This window comes from Chiloscyllium punctatum, chromosome 49 (assembly GCF_047496795.1).
Source record: "Chiloscyllium punctatum isolate Juve2018m chromosome 49, sChiPun1.3, whole genome shotgun sequence".
NCBI classification, from domain to species: Eukaryota; Metazoa; Chordata; class Chondrichthyes; order Orectolobiformes; family Hemiscylliidae; genus Chiloscyllium; species Chiloscyllium punctatum.
Genome location: NC_092787.1, coordinates 45,578,364 through 45,595,657, shown reverse-complemented (window position 1 = coordinate 45,595,657; position 17,294 = coordinate 45,578,364). Strand labels below are relative to the sequence as shown.

At 40.4% G+C, this 17,294-nt stretch overlaps 1 protein-coding gene across 9 annotated transcripts in view; it reads right to left on the bottom strand.

Annotated features, from left to right (window-relative positions):
- pnpla7b (patatin-like phospholipase domain containing 7b) overlaps positions 1 to 17,294 on the bottom strand; it is a 340,731-nt gene that overhangs the window by 314,859 nt on the left and 8,578 nt on the right. For 4 of the 9 annotated variants that reach the window (XM_072566409.1, XM_072566407.1, XM_072566410.1 and 1 more), the window contains exon 2: positions 1,040 to 1,077. In XM_072566409.1, coding sequence (XP_072422510.1) covers positions 1,040 to 1,077 — 38 coding nt within the window. Of the gene's footprint in view, positions 1 to 1,039; positions 1,078 to 1,197; positions 1,257 to 1,824; positions 1,876 to 1,983; positions 2,057 to 17,294 lie in introns of those variants that run through there. The other 5 variants (XM_072566415.1, XM_072566414.1, XM_072566413.1 and 2 more) reach the window with 5 other exon arrangements.

The window sequence follows — 17,294 nt, the reverse complement described above, 5'->3', positions numbered from 1 at the left end:
TTCTGATATAATGCAATCATTCCCGTGCAATTCCGCATTACAAGAAAATAGTGTAATAGCAGCACCATTTAAACCAATGGGACCGGAATGGCATTACAGCAAATACAAGTAAGGAATGTTCCCATTCTACAAATAATAGTCTAAGTTCTCCAATCGTGTTATAGCCAATTCGCAGTAAAGAAACTCGTGTCATAGCAGAACCAACTGTATCTGTTGATTGGAGGTCCTGTGCAGCAAAGAGGTCTTGCTCAGACTTGAGCATGAAACTATTGGCATATTGAAGTGCAAATTTGGTCCCCATGGCTGTTCCATGTGTCTGGATGAAGAACTAGCTGTCGATGGTGAAGACGTTTTGGTCGAGGATGAAGCAGATGGGTTGTTAGATGGCATGTGGAAGTTGGCAGTTGTTGGTTTTGAGACTGAGGCTGTTGCAGCATGGGGGATGCTGATGTAGAGTGCCGAAACAAAATTGTTTCTGGCTTGCAGGTGCTGAGTTTCTGTAAGAGGCACTTCTTTCATCCCCTTTGCTTACTATTTAACTAGTGACACTTTACTCACGCCATCTGAATATTTATCTGCAGAGATTTATTATTCAACACTCCACTTGCACAATCTCTCTGCCTATAAATTCTGTGCCTGTATACTTTTTTTCCACTTCATCTGACAGAGGGGCAACACTCCAAAAACGTGCGATTTCAAATAAACCTGGAGGACCATAAGCTGGTGTCATGTTACTTCTGACCTTCTCCTAACTTTTGAGCAACCCTTCACACATTCCTATTGAGACTTCATCAAAATCATTTGACGCATGCTCCGAGAAGACCTACAAAATTCTCATTTCATAAAACGCACTTGGTTCTACTTGAAAGGCCAATCTAAGTGCAAACTTACTGTACTGCATATGAACCAGTCACAACAATATCAACATAACCCCCAGGATGTGTAATGACAAGTAACTGCATTCCCTGTGTTGGAAATGCACGACAGGCTCTGCTGTTACAATGCATGTTGAAGAAAGGTAGAGAAACAGATAACTTACCTCAGAGCTTACGCAGCCATCTGGTTCTTTCAATACGTCTGGAGCAATGAAAGAAAAAGTGGACAATCAAAATGATACATAGTTACATAGTTCTGACTAAAGGAATGGTACAGTATGAATGCAGTATAATTTTGCATGCTTATAAATAATATTCATACATTTCAGATCATCTGGCAAAAATGTACTTGTTACTTCCATGGCCCGTGGAATCTGTAAATAGCAATTTACTCAGTGCTTCGTCAAATTCTTTCATCCATAATTTATCTCCCCATTTTTTCTGCGCAAGACAGCTCCCTCCAGTGATCCAGACAATTACCAGTGACTGTATCTGATCATCAGGATATCACAGTCAAGTCAATCTGTACACAATATGCTTTCTGAATCAGGGGTCAACAGTGTGTGTGCAACACTTGTCCTGGGTGAAATTAGGAATCAAAGCAAAACCCTTCCATCCGGAAGATAAGCTATTCTTTTAAAAAGTGAAGCTTATTTTCATAAATTAGCAAAGACAAGCACTTCATTGTTCTGGTTATTCGATTCTACAAAGTTGTGATTTGGAAAAATTGTATTTGTTGCTACTCTACATTGCGATTTCATGTTCGACCATCCCCCAATAAGCTAAACAAATATTATGTGACATTGTACCTGTCACATGCTTCATCGAACAGTCAATCCAGCCGTAAAAGGTGTAGCCACAGGGACATAACCATTGCACTAATCTTAACTCAAAACACCTAATAAACTCATAATTCAGAGAAATATTATTCAAGTGCAAATTTGCTTACTATCTGGTATCCAAGGAACCGAAACGCTTTTAAAAAAAAGCACGAACACGCTTTTTGTCATGCGATCTTACCAAAGGTGAAATATGCAAAGGCGTGCAAATACTACTAGAGTTCACATGGGCAGTGACGGTATCTAATTACTCAGTCTTATTTACTCACGAGAAATCCAATTCACCAAATCGATTTCCAAATTCGTCACGTGGCCAGTGGCTAATTTATGAGATTTCGGAATAAACCAATTTTGTTTTCATCATGAAGATGGTAGAAGTATGGAACGTGCTGCCTGAGAGGGTGGTGGGGGTAGGTACTCTCAGAACATATGAGGAGCGTTTAAAATGCCAGGGGATTACATTAGTAGTTTATGGATGAAGTGTAGGTAAATGGGAGAAATGTAGTTTTTTTGTTGTTGTTGTTCGGCATAGACATGTTCAGCCGGACGAGCTTGTTTCTCAAATGTATGACTATGACTCATGTGTGAGAGATGTAGAGCTTGTAATTGTAATCTTGTTAACAACTAAGAAAAAGTTGTGCCACCCCATTCACACCCTCATTCTTTAGAATAGAAAATTAGTCACCATCGTTTTTTTTAAACTCATTATAATCAGTGATCAATATAATCTGCCATGAATAGATTAGGGAATTTGCATTTTGTTCTATATAATCATGACTCTCAGTGTAACATATACATAAATGAGCATTCTCTGTTTTGTCAAATAAATCACTACCCTTTGTGCTAAATATTTACTGTGTTAATGTGGAAAAACAACTTTTTCCCAGTTATCACAAGACTATAAATACATGGGTTTTGGGTTGGTGGTGCTGAAAGAGCACAGCAGTTCAGGCAGCATCAGAGGAATAGCAAAATTGACGTTTCGGGCAAAAGCCCTTCATCAGGAATAAAGGCAGAGAGCCTGAAGCATGGAGAGATAAATTAGAGGAGGGTGGGGGTGGGGAGAAAGTAGCATAGAGTACAATAGGTGAGTGAAGGAGGGGATAAAGGTGATAGGTCAGGGAGGAGGGTGGAGTGGATAGGTGGAAAAGAAGATAGGCAGGTAGAACAAGTCATGGGACAGTGCTGAGCTGCAAGTTTGGAACTAGGGTGAGGTGGGGGAAGGGGAAATGAGGCTGTGGTAGCGAGTTTGTTTCAGGACATGGTTGAAGACCTTCAGGGCAGAGGAAATGACCTTATAAATACATGGGCCAATGGGTTGAGAAGTGGCAGATGGAGTTTAATTCAGATAAATATGAAGGACTACATTTTGATTAGATTAGATTACTTAGTGTAGAAACAGGCCCTTCAGCCCAACAAGTCCACACCGACCCTCCGAAGAGGAGTCCACACCGACCCTCCGAAGAGCAACCCACCCAGACCCAATCCCCTCCACCTAACACTACGGGCAATTTAGCACAGCCAATTCACCTAACCTGCACACTTTGGGAAACCAAATCTTAGCAGGACTTATACACTTAATGGTAAGGTCCTAGGGAGTGTTGCTGAACAAAGAGACCTTGGAGTGCAGGTTCATAGCTCCTTGAAAGTAGAGACGCAAGTAGATAGGAAGGAGAAGGCAGCATTTGGTATGCTTTCCTTCATTGGTCAGAGTATTGAGTACTGGAGTTGGGAGATCATGTTGCGGCTGTACAGGACATTGGTTAGGCCACTTTTAGAATATTGTATGCAATTCTGGTCTCCTTATTGAAAAGATGTTGTGAAACATGAAAGGGTTCTGAAAGGAATTTGAGCTATAGGGAGAGGTTGAACAGGCTGGGGCTGTTTTCCCTGAAGCGTCGGAGGCTGAGGGGTGACCTTATATAGATTTATAAAATCATGAGGGGCATTAATAGGATAAATAGACAAAGTCTTTTCCCTGGGGTGGTGGAGTCCAGGACTAGAGGGCATAGGTTTAGGGTGAGGGGGGAAAGATATAAAAAAAGACCTAAGGGGCAACTTTTTCATGCAGAGGGTGGTATGTGTATGCAATGAGCTGCCAGAGGAAGTGGTGGAGGCTGGTACAATTACAACATTTAAAAGGCATCTGGATGGGAATATGAATAGGAAGGGTTTGGAGGGATATGGGCCAGATGCTGGCAGGTGGGATTACATTGGGTTGGAATATCTGGTTGGCATGGATGAGATGGACTGAAGAGTCAATTTCTGAGCTGTACATCTCTATGACTCTATTTCATACACAAATGAGTCACAGAGTCATATAGGATAGAAACAGGCCCTTCAGCTAACCATGTCTATGCTGACCAACAAAAATAAAGTTACACTACTCCCACTTACCTGCACTTGGTCCCTACCCTACTATACCCTGGCACTTTTAGTGCTCATCCAGATCATTCTTAAATTGTGAATATTTTGTTGATACCATGGACTAGCTCCACCCACACTAACAACTTCTCTGAAGCAAATTAGCCCAAAACACACATAAGCATAACTGAAAGATTTCAGTGAAACCAGAGAGAGGAGGAGGATTTGCATTTAACAAAGTAATAAAGTACATCACAGTCAATGGTGTGCTTTTAAAGTGCAGCTATTGTTACCATGTGGGGAATGTGACAGCCAAAAAAATCCTACAAACAACAATATGATAATGACCATACATTTTTAAATTCACTTTGGATGAAGAATAACCAGCATTCCAGGTCACGAGAGAGAATGTCCCGTCACTTCACAAACAGTACTGCTAGCTTGTTTATATTCACCCCACAGCAGAAAAGACCTCAGTTTAATGTCTCATCTATACAATGTTCATAAATCAGTGGCCATTAATTGAGTATATACATATAAAGGTGAACGGAAAGTCACTAAAGTCGCAGAGGACCACAGACAATTCTTTCATTAAACAAGATTTGGAGATGCAGGTGTTGGACTGGGGTGTACAAAGTTAAAAATCACACAGCACCAGGTTATAGTCCCAACAGGTTTAATTGGAAGCACACTAGCTTTCGGAGCGACGCTCCTTCATCAGGTGACTATCACCTGATAAAGGAGCGTCGATCCGAAAGCTAGTGTGCTTCCAATTAAACCTGTTGGACTATAACCTGGTGTTGTGTGATCTTTAACTTCACTAAACAAAGATGACTGGTGATGGTTTAACCTGAGTTATCATGTCTCAAGCCTGGGGTGAGGTTGAGAGGGCAAGACCACAGCTAGTGTGGGAATTGAACTCATACTGTGGGAATTGAACTCAGGCAAGGACAGCGAAGAGGGTTACCTCAGATTACAACAGGATCTTGACCAGATGGGCCAATGGGCTGAGAAGTGGCAGATGGAGTTTAATTCAGATAAATGTGAGGTGCTGCATTTTGTGAAAGCAAATCTTAGCAGGACTTATACACTTAATGGTAAGGTCCGAGGGAGTGTTGCTGAACAAAGAGGCCTTGGAGTGCAGGTTCATAGCTCCTCGAAAGTGGAGTCGCAGGTAGTTAGGATACTAAAGGCGGCATTTGATATGCTTTCCTTTATTGGTCAGAGTACTGAGTACAGGAGTTGGGAGATCATGTTGCAGCTGTACAGGGCATTGGTTAAGTCACATGCAATTCTGGTCTCCGTTCTATCAGTAAGATATTGTGAAAATTGAAAGGCTTCATAGAAGATTTACAGGAATGTTGCCAGGGTTGGAGGATTTGAGCGCTTGGGAGAGGCTGAATAGGCTGGGGCAGTTTTCCCTGGAGCGTCGGAGGCTGAGGGGTGACCTTATGGAGGTTTACAAAATTATGAGGGGCATGGATAGGGTAAATAGACAAAGTCTTTTCCCTGGGGTGGGGGATTCCAGACTAGAGGGCATAGGTTTAGGGTGAGAGGGGAAAGATATAAAAGAGACCTAAGGGGCAACTGTTTCACACTGAGGGTGGTATGTGTATGGAATGAGCTGCCAGAGGATGAGGTGGAGGCTGGTACAATTGCAACATTTAAGAGGCATTTGGATAAGTATATGAATAGGAAGGGTTTGGAGGGATATCGGCCGGGTGCTGGCATGTCGGACTAGATTGGGTTGGGATATCTGGTCAGCATGGATGGGTTGGTCCGAAGGGTGTGTTTCCATGCTGTACATCTCTATGACTCTATCAGTCTGAATCGCAATAAGCCATTCAGCCTACTAAGCTAACCAATGCCCCATATATACAGAGAACACCAGTGACACTGGGTGTGAACTAAGAATGGCAGGACTGAGGAAGTCTATAAATTCTCCAAAGATTGAGTCTTCATTTCATTCGCACCAACTGACTTGGAATATCTATTAACATTCAACAGCAATGCGTTCGCTCAGTACCATGCTGGAATGCTCAAGTTCCCTTTTTTAGACATGAGCTCAAACTCTTGACTTAGAGGCAGCAGAATAAAAGCTCTGCAACATTCCAGCACTCAAAATGCCCTGTGACAGTTGATGAATTCACACCCAAATTCTTACAAATAGCCCATAAAACCACAATAACCAGACAAAATAATTCAAGGTCACCTCAGTGTATCTTAATTGGAGGAGCAGAGAGTGGAGCACACAACCTGTAAAATGTTCCCCAATCATAGATTTAGTCTCTCCCATGTTACTGCTCTAGCTCCTCTAATCACAAGTCCCCTTCCAAGTCCTTTCCAAGGTATGTGGCTGTGTAGCTATGTGCAATATTTTGTAATATGTTGTCAGTAATGCTAAACTGGAACAAAGAAAATTTACTGGCCAGGAACAGGCCTTTCGGCCCTCCATGCCTGAGCAGATCTAAACCTAATTCCTAAGGATCTGTATCCCTCTGCTCACCACCTACACATGCATCTGTCCAGATGATGATGTGTCCTGGAACGAGGAGGCTGGAAATCAAGCCCATACTATGTCTCAGAACCCCATGACAGACCAAGTTTCCAAGAGTCACTGTACAAGATTCACTGGTCCAAGGGTACTGGGATGGGGACATGACTTGGACATTGGTCAGCTTATGAGGCAAGAGGATGGGAGACGTGAGCCAAATGTAAGCAATGGACATACGGAGCATGTGGTTGCCAGCACCAATTTAAGAGTACGAACAGGGAGTGCTTAAACTAATCTCATCCTGTTTCCATACTAATCACTAAAGGGGATTCACTGACATACTTTTACAACTTCAAAGCTGAGGTTAAGGAAACATCCATCTTTCCAAGTCATTCTTCAACTTAGTTTTAATAATCATTTATATGTCATAAATTAAGATCTGAATTACTTTGGTCAAGATTGCTACAAAATTAAAGATTGAAAGCTACCCTTTCTCAAGTACACTAATTTCAAGGTCTTGGGCTGCTCTCTTGCAATTCCAAATTAACATCCTGATCCTATTACTGGTTAATCATTTTAGGTACTTATGGTTACTAATCTCAAAATCGAGGATTACTTAAATGCAGTTAGTAGGTTTATGTCAACTTAAGATGACAGGAGTTTGTAGATGTGGATTTTATACTTTTTCGCAACATTATAGTGTCTACGCAGCCCCATGAAAATCACAATCCCACTTTTATCTCCAGCCTGTGAAAAAATTACAAGTCATTGCAGCTCAGACCTACCTCAGATTAGTAAAGGGGCAGGTTTATAAAGGCTAGAAGGTAAAAGCCCAATTTGAACAGCACTTCCAGTCCAGTTCAGGATTTGTACCATAAGTGCAAATCAAGGAAAAATGTTTCCATAATATTTCATTGTAGAAAGATGTTTTGAATATATTCTTTAAACCTTCAAAAATAGCAAATCATTAGAACTTATGAAATCAAGAAACCTTTAAAAAACAAGATTTTCTGAATATACAATATTTAAACAATGAACATGTTTCTGCTGAACATCAAGTGCATATAACAATGTGTATGCAGATGTCATTACTGCAGTCTGTCTGCTCACTAAGTTATTTCTCTCAGAATTACAAAGATCCCCTATTTTACAACATGGTACAACACACACCATCACATCAGTAACATCCTACAGTAAATGGATCCATAATCTTAAGGAGCACTCCAACCAGTTTCTTCAGAACCAAAACATATATTACCTACAATGGCATTCTGGTATCCCTCCAACCCAGCCCCTCCATCACTCAATGTGCTCATTGTTTCAAAATAAAAGTGAGAATAGTGTTCAACTGTTAGCAGCATTCCCTGGGTATAGATTGGAAACACTGTACTGAGATCCCAAACAAACTGGGAAAAAGAATACTAAGATTTTTACCAACAAACCCAACAACAATTACCATCGCATATGAAGGAAACCAGGGCATTAATGTCACTATTTGAATTTATTCTCAAAATGTGGGTTATGCTGGCCAAACCACGTTTGGGGATGTGGAGAAAGCTGTTAACAAGACATTCAAGATTGAGAGTTTTATAACTAGGGACGCACAGTACAAAAGTAATGATGATTTAGGTGTAAATCTTAACTGTAAACAAGTGAAAGTGGGTTACCTCTGCCGAGAGCAAAGCCAACAAGACTCAAGCAAGGCACACAAGGACAGGGTAGGGGATGGAAGAGCTCTCTCGTGGCTCAATGGTAGTATCCCTACCCTGTACCAGGAGCCCTGCATTCAAGTCCTACCTCCTCAAAAGTGCATAATAACGTCTCTGAACAGAAAAATAGGTTAATTTTTTTTTGAAAAGAGAAAACCTCATCTGACATGGACAGCTTGCAAGTTTGATGAATCATTGCTTTTAAAAGGGGAACTGGATAGATGCATGAGAAGATATTTGCAGAACTGTAGGGAACGGCAGAGGAAAGAAATGAGACAAGTTGCTGTTGCAGAGAGCTGATACAAACTCAATGCAAATGATCTCCTTCCATGATATTACCCTCTGACATCATTTGGCAACAAGCCTCATATAGTAAGGGCCACGTGAGTAAAGCATCAGAGGTAACTAGCATCCTGAGGAACCAGCCCCAACAAATAAACATTCTGAGACAGGAAAGATCTTAAAGGAACATTTGCACAATACCATTTATCAAACACTCCGGACTGCGGTATAATTTGTTTCACAAACATATTAGTACTGACAATCCAATGAAGCTTTGGAAGAATGATAGGATGGAGAGAACATAACAGAAAAATAATTATAATTGTAAATATGTTCTTTGTTCCATTTCACACAGAATGCTTTACCATTTGCAATAAGGTGAGAAGTTACACAAATGCCATGCTGTATTCCAACAGGGGCGGGGGGAGGTTTTGAAACCCTATGTGCATATTTCCTTGAATGCTGAAGGGACAGTCAAAGGATTGTGACCAAAGCGCTAACTGTAAGAAACATATATGCGACCCCAACTCTGTTCTTACTGGATGTTAGAGAGAAAATAGCAAAACACTAACTGGAAAAGCAGTGTTTGTATTTGCACAGCATTAAAAACATGCAACTGCAGAGTTCATATGGTCAATGACATCATCTAAACAGTTTTAATTACTTGAGAAATCAAATTCACCAAGTTCCCAATTTGTCACATATGGCCAGCAGCTTATTCATTTACAGATTGCAGAGATCCATGATTACATAGAATGATGTGTATTTTGCAGAATAATGACAGTAATCATAGTTATTTGGTTAATGACACCAGCTCCACCCATAACAACAGTCACTCCAGAGTAAAGGAATTAGCCCAAACTACACACAAGCATCAATTTAATCTCAGAAACAGTAGACATGGACAGAAAACAATCATATTTAACAACAACTTCCATAACCTCAAAACACTTCACAGCCAATATAATGAATTGCAACTCATAGTCACTGTTGTAATGTTGGAAATGTGGCATCCAGAGGACCTACAACAGCAACAAGGTATTAATCAGACATTCTAGGTTTTTAAAATTATGTCGGTTACAAGATAAATAGTGGCTTAGGAGGCCAGTCCATCCTACAAGATGCTAACTGACTGTAATGATCACAGTGAGATTAGCGCAGGAAATAGACAAAGATAGAGAGATCAGAGGGGGCTATAGAGGCACAATCAGAAGGTGTGCAAGAGCTGGAAGGCAAGCATTTTCCCAGGATTGTTACACCATACAAGGAGATGTTTCAATGGTTCGGCCACTTTTGGAATATTGCCTGAAATTCTGGAATCCCTTCTATCAGAAAGATGTTGTGAAACTTGAAAGGACTCAGAAAAGATTTACAAGGGTGTTGACAAGGTTGGAGGATTTGAGCTAAAGGGAGAAGTTGGATAGGTTGGGCCTGTTTCCCTGGAGCATCAGAGGCTGACGGGTGACTTTGTGGAGCTTTATAAAATCATGAGGGGCATGGATAGGATAAATAGAGAAGGTATTTTCCCTGGGGAGGGGGAGTCCAGAACTAGAGGGGGCATAGGTTTAGGGTGAGAGGGGACAAATTTAAAAGGAACCTAAGGGGCAATGTTTTCACACAGAGGGTGGTGTGTGTACGGAATGAACTGCCAGAGGAAGTGGTGGAGGCTGGTACAATTACAGCACTTAAAAGGCATCTGGATGGGTATATGAATAGGAAGGGTTTGGAGGGATATCGGCCAAGTGCTGGCAAATGGGACTGGATAAGTTAAGACATCTGGTCAGCATGGACTAGTTGGACTGAAGGGTCTGTTTCTGTGCTGTACATCTCTAGGAGTCTAAAAACAGTCTTGATTTCTCTCATCTATTTTCCTAAGTGTTGCCACTCTTTCTGCACTCTTCCTAATGTCTTCACATTCTCCTTAAAGTGCAGTTATTGAACTGGATACAATACTCCAGCAAAGGCCAAATTAGCGACTTATGCAAGTTGCCTCCTTGCTCTTATTGAGTGTCCTCGAAGCATGTTCTGTCACACTTAATGACTTATTAACATATACATTCAGGTCCATCTGTCCCTGAATCCCCTCTAGAATTGTGCTCTTTATGCCCATTTTCTCTCCATGTAATCTTAAAAGGAATCACTTTACATTTCTGCACAATGAACGGCATCTGCTACCTATCCTCCCTTTCCACCAACTTGTTTACATCCTTTTTGAAATTCTAGATTATCCTCCTCAAAATTCATAATGCTTCCATAATGCTTTTGTATCTTCTACAAACTTTGAAACTGTACTCTGTACCCCAAGTTCTGGGTCAATAACATACCTTTATATGCAGAGATCCTAATAGTGCACTACAAACCTTCCACCAGTTCAAAGTACATCCACCAAACATGACTCACTGTTTCTGTCACTCAGCCAATTTAGTATCCATGTTGCTACTCTCCCTTTTATTCCACAAGTCATAGAATCATCACGTCAGACAGTGCAGAAACAGGCCCTTCAGCCCAACCTGTCCATACTGATCAGGCATCTTAAACTGAACTATTCCAACCAGCTGTGAGCGGACTTGTCTTTTGTGCAGCACTGTTATCAAAGACCTTTTGGACATCTATGTACAGCATATCAACTGCATCAACACTCATTGTTCTTTATAATGGTCTATATTCAGTAGGTCTCTCATTTTAGTTAGCTTTAGTTAGCAACTCTAATTTCCTTGCAAATGTGTTCCTCCACAGCTTTTCCACAAGTTGGTAACCTATAAAACGTGAGCTGAAAATGTGTTGCTGGAAAAGCACAGCAGGTCAGGCAGCATCCAAAAGGAGCAGGAGAATCGACGTTTCGGGCATGAGGTCTTCTTCAGGGTTCCTGAAGAAGGGCTCATGCCCGAAACGTCAATAAGGTTTCCTGAAGAAGAGCTCATGCCCGAAACATCGATAGATTTCCTGAAGAAGGGCTCATGCCCGAAATGTCGATTCTCTTGCTCCTTGGATGCTGCCTGACCTGCTGCACTTTTCCAGCAACACATTTTCAGCTCTGATCTCCAGCATCTGCAGTCCTCACTTTCTCCTAACCTATAAAACATGTCAAATAATGCAATTACCATGTCTTTTGGCTCCATAGCTCCAGCCAAATAGCTTCTGTCCTTCACTCTTAGTAAATACTGCCTCTCATACCTTTCCTCTTCCTTTCCTGGGTTTCCTAAACACCATGTAGCCAGGTCTCAGTTACAGACACATTGTATTTCCACACGGTAATCTGTGCCCAACAACAGTCTTATCAATGATAAGAATCATTTTAAGCAGTCCAAAAAGCAAACTGCATATTCACACTGAGGACACACTCTACAATGTTCCATATTCCAACCAGCTTGCTAAATTGGATGCTTCAAAACAGTTCTATCAGCCCAAACCTGAGCATTCACAAGTTGGTCTATATGGTCTGCGTTCCATTTCAGTCTGTAATTTCTTGGTTCAGTAGGTCTCTCAGCATTATTACCATCAAAAAAGAAGTGCAGATGTACATGCCAATCATCTATGATGTTAATATGGTGAAGTGACAACACAGGCTCACCGTGCCCCAGATCAGAAAAATGGCAGCCTTTCAGCCCTTTTTTTTAAACATACCTCAGCTTTTCCCCATAATTCTGTAAATTAGTCCTCTTCAAGTCCATGTTCAATTACCTTTCAATAGTTCCTCTGGGAAGAGAGCCCAGGTACTGTCTTCCAAGTCTTAACAATGAAGAAATTTTCTCATTTCCACTCTAGCTCTTCTATCTATTATTTTAAAACCAGGCTCTCTAGTTACCAACTAACTTGCCAAGGAAATGGTTTTAGATACAATCCTTGAGGAAGAGAAAGGAAGCAGAACCGAATTTAAACAAGGAATCATAAGGAGTAAAAGGGGCCATGAAATATTCTTGGCAAGTGGGATTAAGGAGAATCCAAAGGTATTTTATGTGCCTATTCGGAGCAAGAGGATAGCTAGGGAAAGGGTAAGAAAACTCAAGACAAAGGTGGGAATTTATGTGTGAAGCCAGAGAAAGCACATGAGGTCTTTAATTTTGCATCAGTATTCACCAAGGAGAAAATTGTGGAGTCTTAAAAGTTTATTAGTGTAGATAATTCCCCAAGGCCTGATGGAATCAATTCCAGGATATTGAGGGAGGCAAAAGAGATTGACGAGGCCTTGACAGATATCTTTATATCCTCTTTAGCCACAGGCAAGGTCCCAAAATACTGGAGAATAGCCAATGTTGATCCTTTGTTTAAGAAGGGCAATAGGAATAACCCAAGAAATGATAGGCTGGTAATAAATACTGCCTCTCATGCCTTTTCTCTTCCTTTTCTGGATTTCCTAAACACCATGTGCCCAGGTTTCCATTACAGACACTGTATTTCCACATGGTAATCTGTGCCCAACAGCCTCATCAATGAAAAGAATCAGTTTATGCAGTCTAACAAGCTAACTGCAAAATCACACGAGGACACTCTTTTGTCATTTCTATAAATAATTTGGAAGAGAATATAGAAAGCATGGTTAGTAAGCCTGTGGACAACACCACAATTAGTGGCATAGAAAACCTTCTTCGCTGTCTACTAAGATTACAAAGGGATCTTGATCAAATGGGTCAATGGGCTGAAAAGTGGCAGACAGAGTCCAATCTGGACAAATGTGAGGTAGTGCATAATGGCTTACACAAATGGTGGGAGGGCCCCTCGGTAGTGTTGTAGAGCAGAGGGACATAGGGGTGCAGGTAAATAATTCTTTGAAGTTTGCATCACACATAGGTAAAGTAGTTAAAAATGCATTTCGCACGCTTGCCTTTATTGCTCAGTACTTTGAGAATAGGAGTTAGGAAGTCACATCGAGGTTGTACAGGACATTGGTAAGGCCTCTTCCACAATATTGTGTCCAGTGACTCAGAAGACATTTACCAGGATATTGCCAGGCATGGAAGGTTTGGGTTATAAAGAAGGGCTGGATAGGCTGGGATTGTTTTCCACTAGAGCATAGCACATTGGGAGGCAACCTGACAGAAGTTGATAAAATAATGAGAGGTATCTATAGAGTTAATGGTAGCTGTCTTTTCCTTAGAATGGGGCATTTCACAGAGGGTGGATCACATGTGGAATGAACTGGCTCGAGGGTAGAAGATAGAGGGTGGTGTTGGAAAGTTGCTTTTCAGACTGGAGACCTGTGACCAGGGGTGTACCACAAGGATAGATGCTGGGTTCATTGCTTTTCATCATTTATATAAATGATTCGGATGTGAACAAAGGAGTTAGGGTTAGTAAGTTTGCAGATGACACCAAAATTGGTGGTGTAGTGGACAGTAAAGAAAGTTATCTCATAATACAACAGGACTTTCATCAGATTGAGAAAGGACATGAAGGGAAAGCATAGAATTAAAGAATCCAAAGAATGTTAGGAATAAAGCAAAAGGAAAAAAAGTATTAACTAAGATAGTTTTGCTGGGAAAAGCAGGAAGTCCAGCTCTGTACAAGAACAAGTTTAGGCAGCTACGAAACTTAAAATTAGTAATTAAGGAGGAACAAAAGCTTTTGACAGATCATTTCAAACTTAAAGTACCTCCAAGGGAAAACAACAGGGGTTTGAATAAAGAGTTTACTGACCAAGCATGTGAGGTGGAAAACAATGAGACATAAAAAACAGTCAGTAATCAGGTTTAAACAAGGACGTGAGGTGATGAGCATGTGACCAAACTTTAGAGGATATCAACACTAATGTCATCACCCGAGTCAGTACAAGGGTACTTTCATTATTGCTATTCTAGTAATGTGATCAGTCAACAAAAGACTAACAAGTTCATCACAAGCACAGCAGGGATGTGGCGAGGACATTATGTTCATCAGCAGGTGTTTGACTGACATGTTTAGTGGGCAAAAAAACTGGATAAGTACTAAAGATTGTGAGTGGCATTTTCGTAGTAGTCTGAGAGAGCACGAGGTTGGTAAGTGCTGGTACCGTTACTCTGCTAAGGTTTTACAACTCCGACTTGGACTCGGGCTTGGTGTCTTGTTACTCTGTAACTGTGATACTGTAATAAATGTTTAAATAAATATGCTAAACTTTTAATGAACTGCTTGTAAGAATTTTATTCCAGGCAATTGAACGATCTCAGGGAAAGAACCAGGGAAGGTTGAGTCGACTCCAGTAGGCAATCCTCCATTACCCATTGAAGCTCTCGGGAAGACTTTGACAAGTTGGGCCAGTGGGCCAAGGAGTGGCAGATAAAGGTTAATGTGAGGTGCTGCATTTTGGAAAGGCAAATCAGGGCAGGACTTATACACTTAATGGTAAGGTCCTGCGGAGTGTTGCTGAACAAAGAGACCTTGGAGTGCAGGTTCATAGTTCCTTGAAAGTGGAGTCATAGGTAGACAGAATAGTGAAGGCGGCCTTTTATATGCTTGCCATCATTTGGTCAGTGCATTGAGTATAGGAATTAGGAGGTCATGTTGTGGCTGTACAGGACATTGATTGGGAGACTGTTGGAATACTGTGTTCAACTTCAGTTTCCCTGCTATAGGAAAGATGTTGTGAAACTTGGAAGGGTTCAAGAATATTTACAAGGATGTTGTTAGGGTTGGAGGGTCTGAGCTGCCTCACCCACTGTGATTTACGGCACTTATTGTTTTCTGTACAGATTCCATCATCTGCAGTTATTTTGCTTCTTCAAAACTGTACTATTTACTGGGGTCCAAATCATTATGAAACCAGAGTAGTATTGGTCATAATACCAACCCCCCTGCATCCTACTCTCTAGTTACGCCAACAGGCATTCACCCCTACTCTCTGGCTCCTTTCCTTTAACTATTTGCATATTTAAAATTCAACATCCTTTTTAAAAATTTGCTTATATTTTACAAATAAACCAGTAAAGAAGTTCATTTACTAGTGTGTTTTTTTTTCAAATATTCTTTTGACAACTTGCAGAAGACCTTTAATGTAATAAAGCATCCCAAGGCTTGTTTACAAGTGTTCTCCAAAAAACCAACACCAACCCACATGAGAAAATATCTGGTCAGATAACCAACAGATTGATCAAAGAAGCCAGTTTAAGGAGTATCATATAGAATCATAAATTGGTTACGGCTGGAAAGTGAAGTCGAGGCGCCAAAAGTTTAGGGAGAGAATTCCAGAGCTTAGAAACGAGTGGACAACAACTAATATATTGTGGATTAGTGGTGTGTATAGTCAAGCGGTCAGATGCAGAAATCACAAGTGTTATGACACATAGATGGCAAGCCGAACCAAATCATCATCATTAGGTTCACAATACAGTGGAATTAACATTCAATGACCCCCCAAACTACCTAACTGTCCTGTATCACACTTAATAAACAACAAACATTGGACACGAACTTTGTAACTTAAACTCAAAACTAAATGTATTACTAACAGTAGTACATAGATAAACAGCAAAGTAATCTAATTAATACTTACAATCAAAAGCCTAACTTTTTTTTAATCATACCCCTACACATAAGAAATAAATCAAAAAAGAAAATAAAAGATTGCAATTTGTCAATTCAGTTAAACAGTTTCCAATGATTGTCCAAAGATTTTGTGAAAGCTTGGAATCGATGGGTTGTTCACAGACAAGTAGTACTGTATGCCTTACTTGAATTCTAAAGTCATTAATTAATGCAAACAGTTTCAGCAGACTTCTAGAAATATTTACATATTTCTTACAGACCGGCATTGTTTCCTCAGAACTTTAAACAATTCAATAACTGCAAGAAACTAGGAAGAGAGCAAAACCAAGCAGCACTGTCTCTCGAAGTCCACAAAAATTACACTGTCTCCTGCCAAAACCTAATCAGAACTAGTTTTCCCTTCATTAACCAACTCAACATCCAACTAACTGCCAACCCCGAGCACAGCAATAGCTTGCTGCTGATTCATCAGCAGTTTCTTCAATCAGGAATTAAACTGCATTATCTTTCCAGGCCAATTTTTAACATAAAACATCTGTCTTTATTATCTTCTCTTTTAAACAAGCTGTTGTTCAAAGTTCAACTTTTAGCTTCAACTAATAGTTCCAAACCAAAAAAAAGAGAAAAATAAAAGAAAAATAGCGATGTTTCTACACAAGTGTTGAATAGCTGGAGGAGGTTACAGGAATAGGGAAAGGTGAGGTCATGTAGTAGATGCTGGGCTTAAAATTGTGGGTTAATTTGAAAATCCAGACATTGCTTACCATTAAGCCAGCAATGGAAGTTAGCAACCATATTGGAATGGGTGAACAGGAATGAGTGAAATTTTAGATACAGACAAGAGTTAGGGCTTCCATCCAGCACATTAACAGTAGAACCCCAGGACGCACAGGTCAAGTCAATAGGTGAAATAGGTATGACTGACCACCAGATAAACTGAGACTAGTCAGAATTTCAACAACAAAAGCAGGTTGGTCAGATGTGGTTTGGATTTTAACAAATCTGTATTGACTGCCCCTTCTTAATTTTATCCTTAAAAATGATCTAATAGTTTTTCCATTCCTGATATTAGACTGACCTTTGTTACCAGTTTTATCCTGTAATCCATTCTAAATAATTAACATCTGTAATCCTCTCCAATATTCAACCACTCCAATATTCAGAAGGACTAAAGATTGTAATCAGAATTTATACTATCTCTATCTTAAGCTTATGACTGAATTGCAAAAGCAATGTGATTCAGATAGAGCTCAGCAATTTTACAACCAATGCA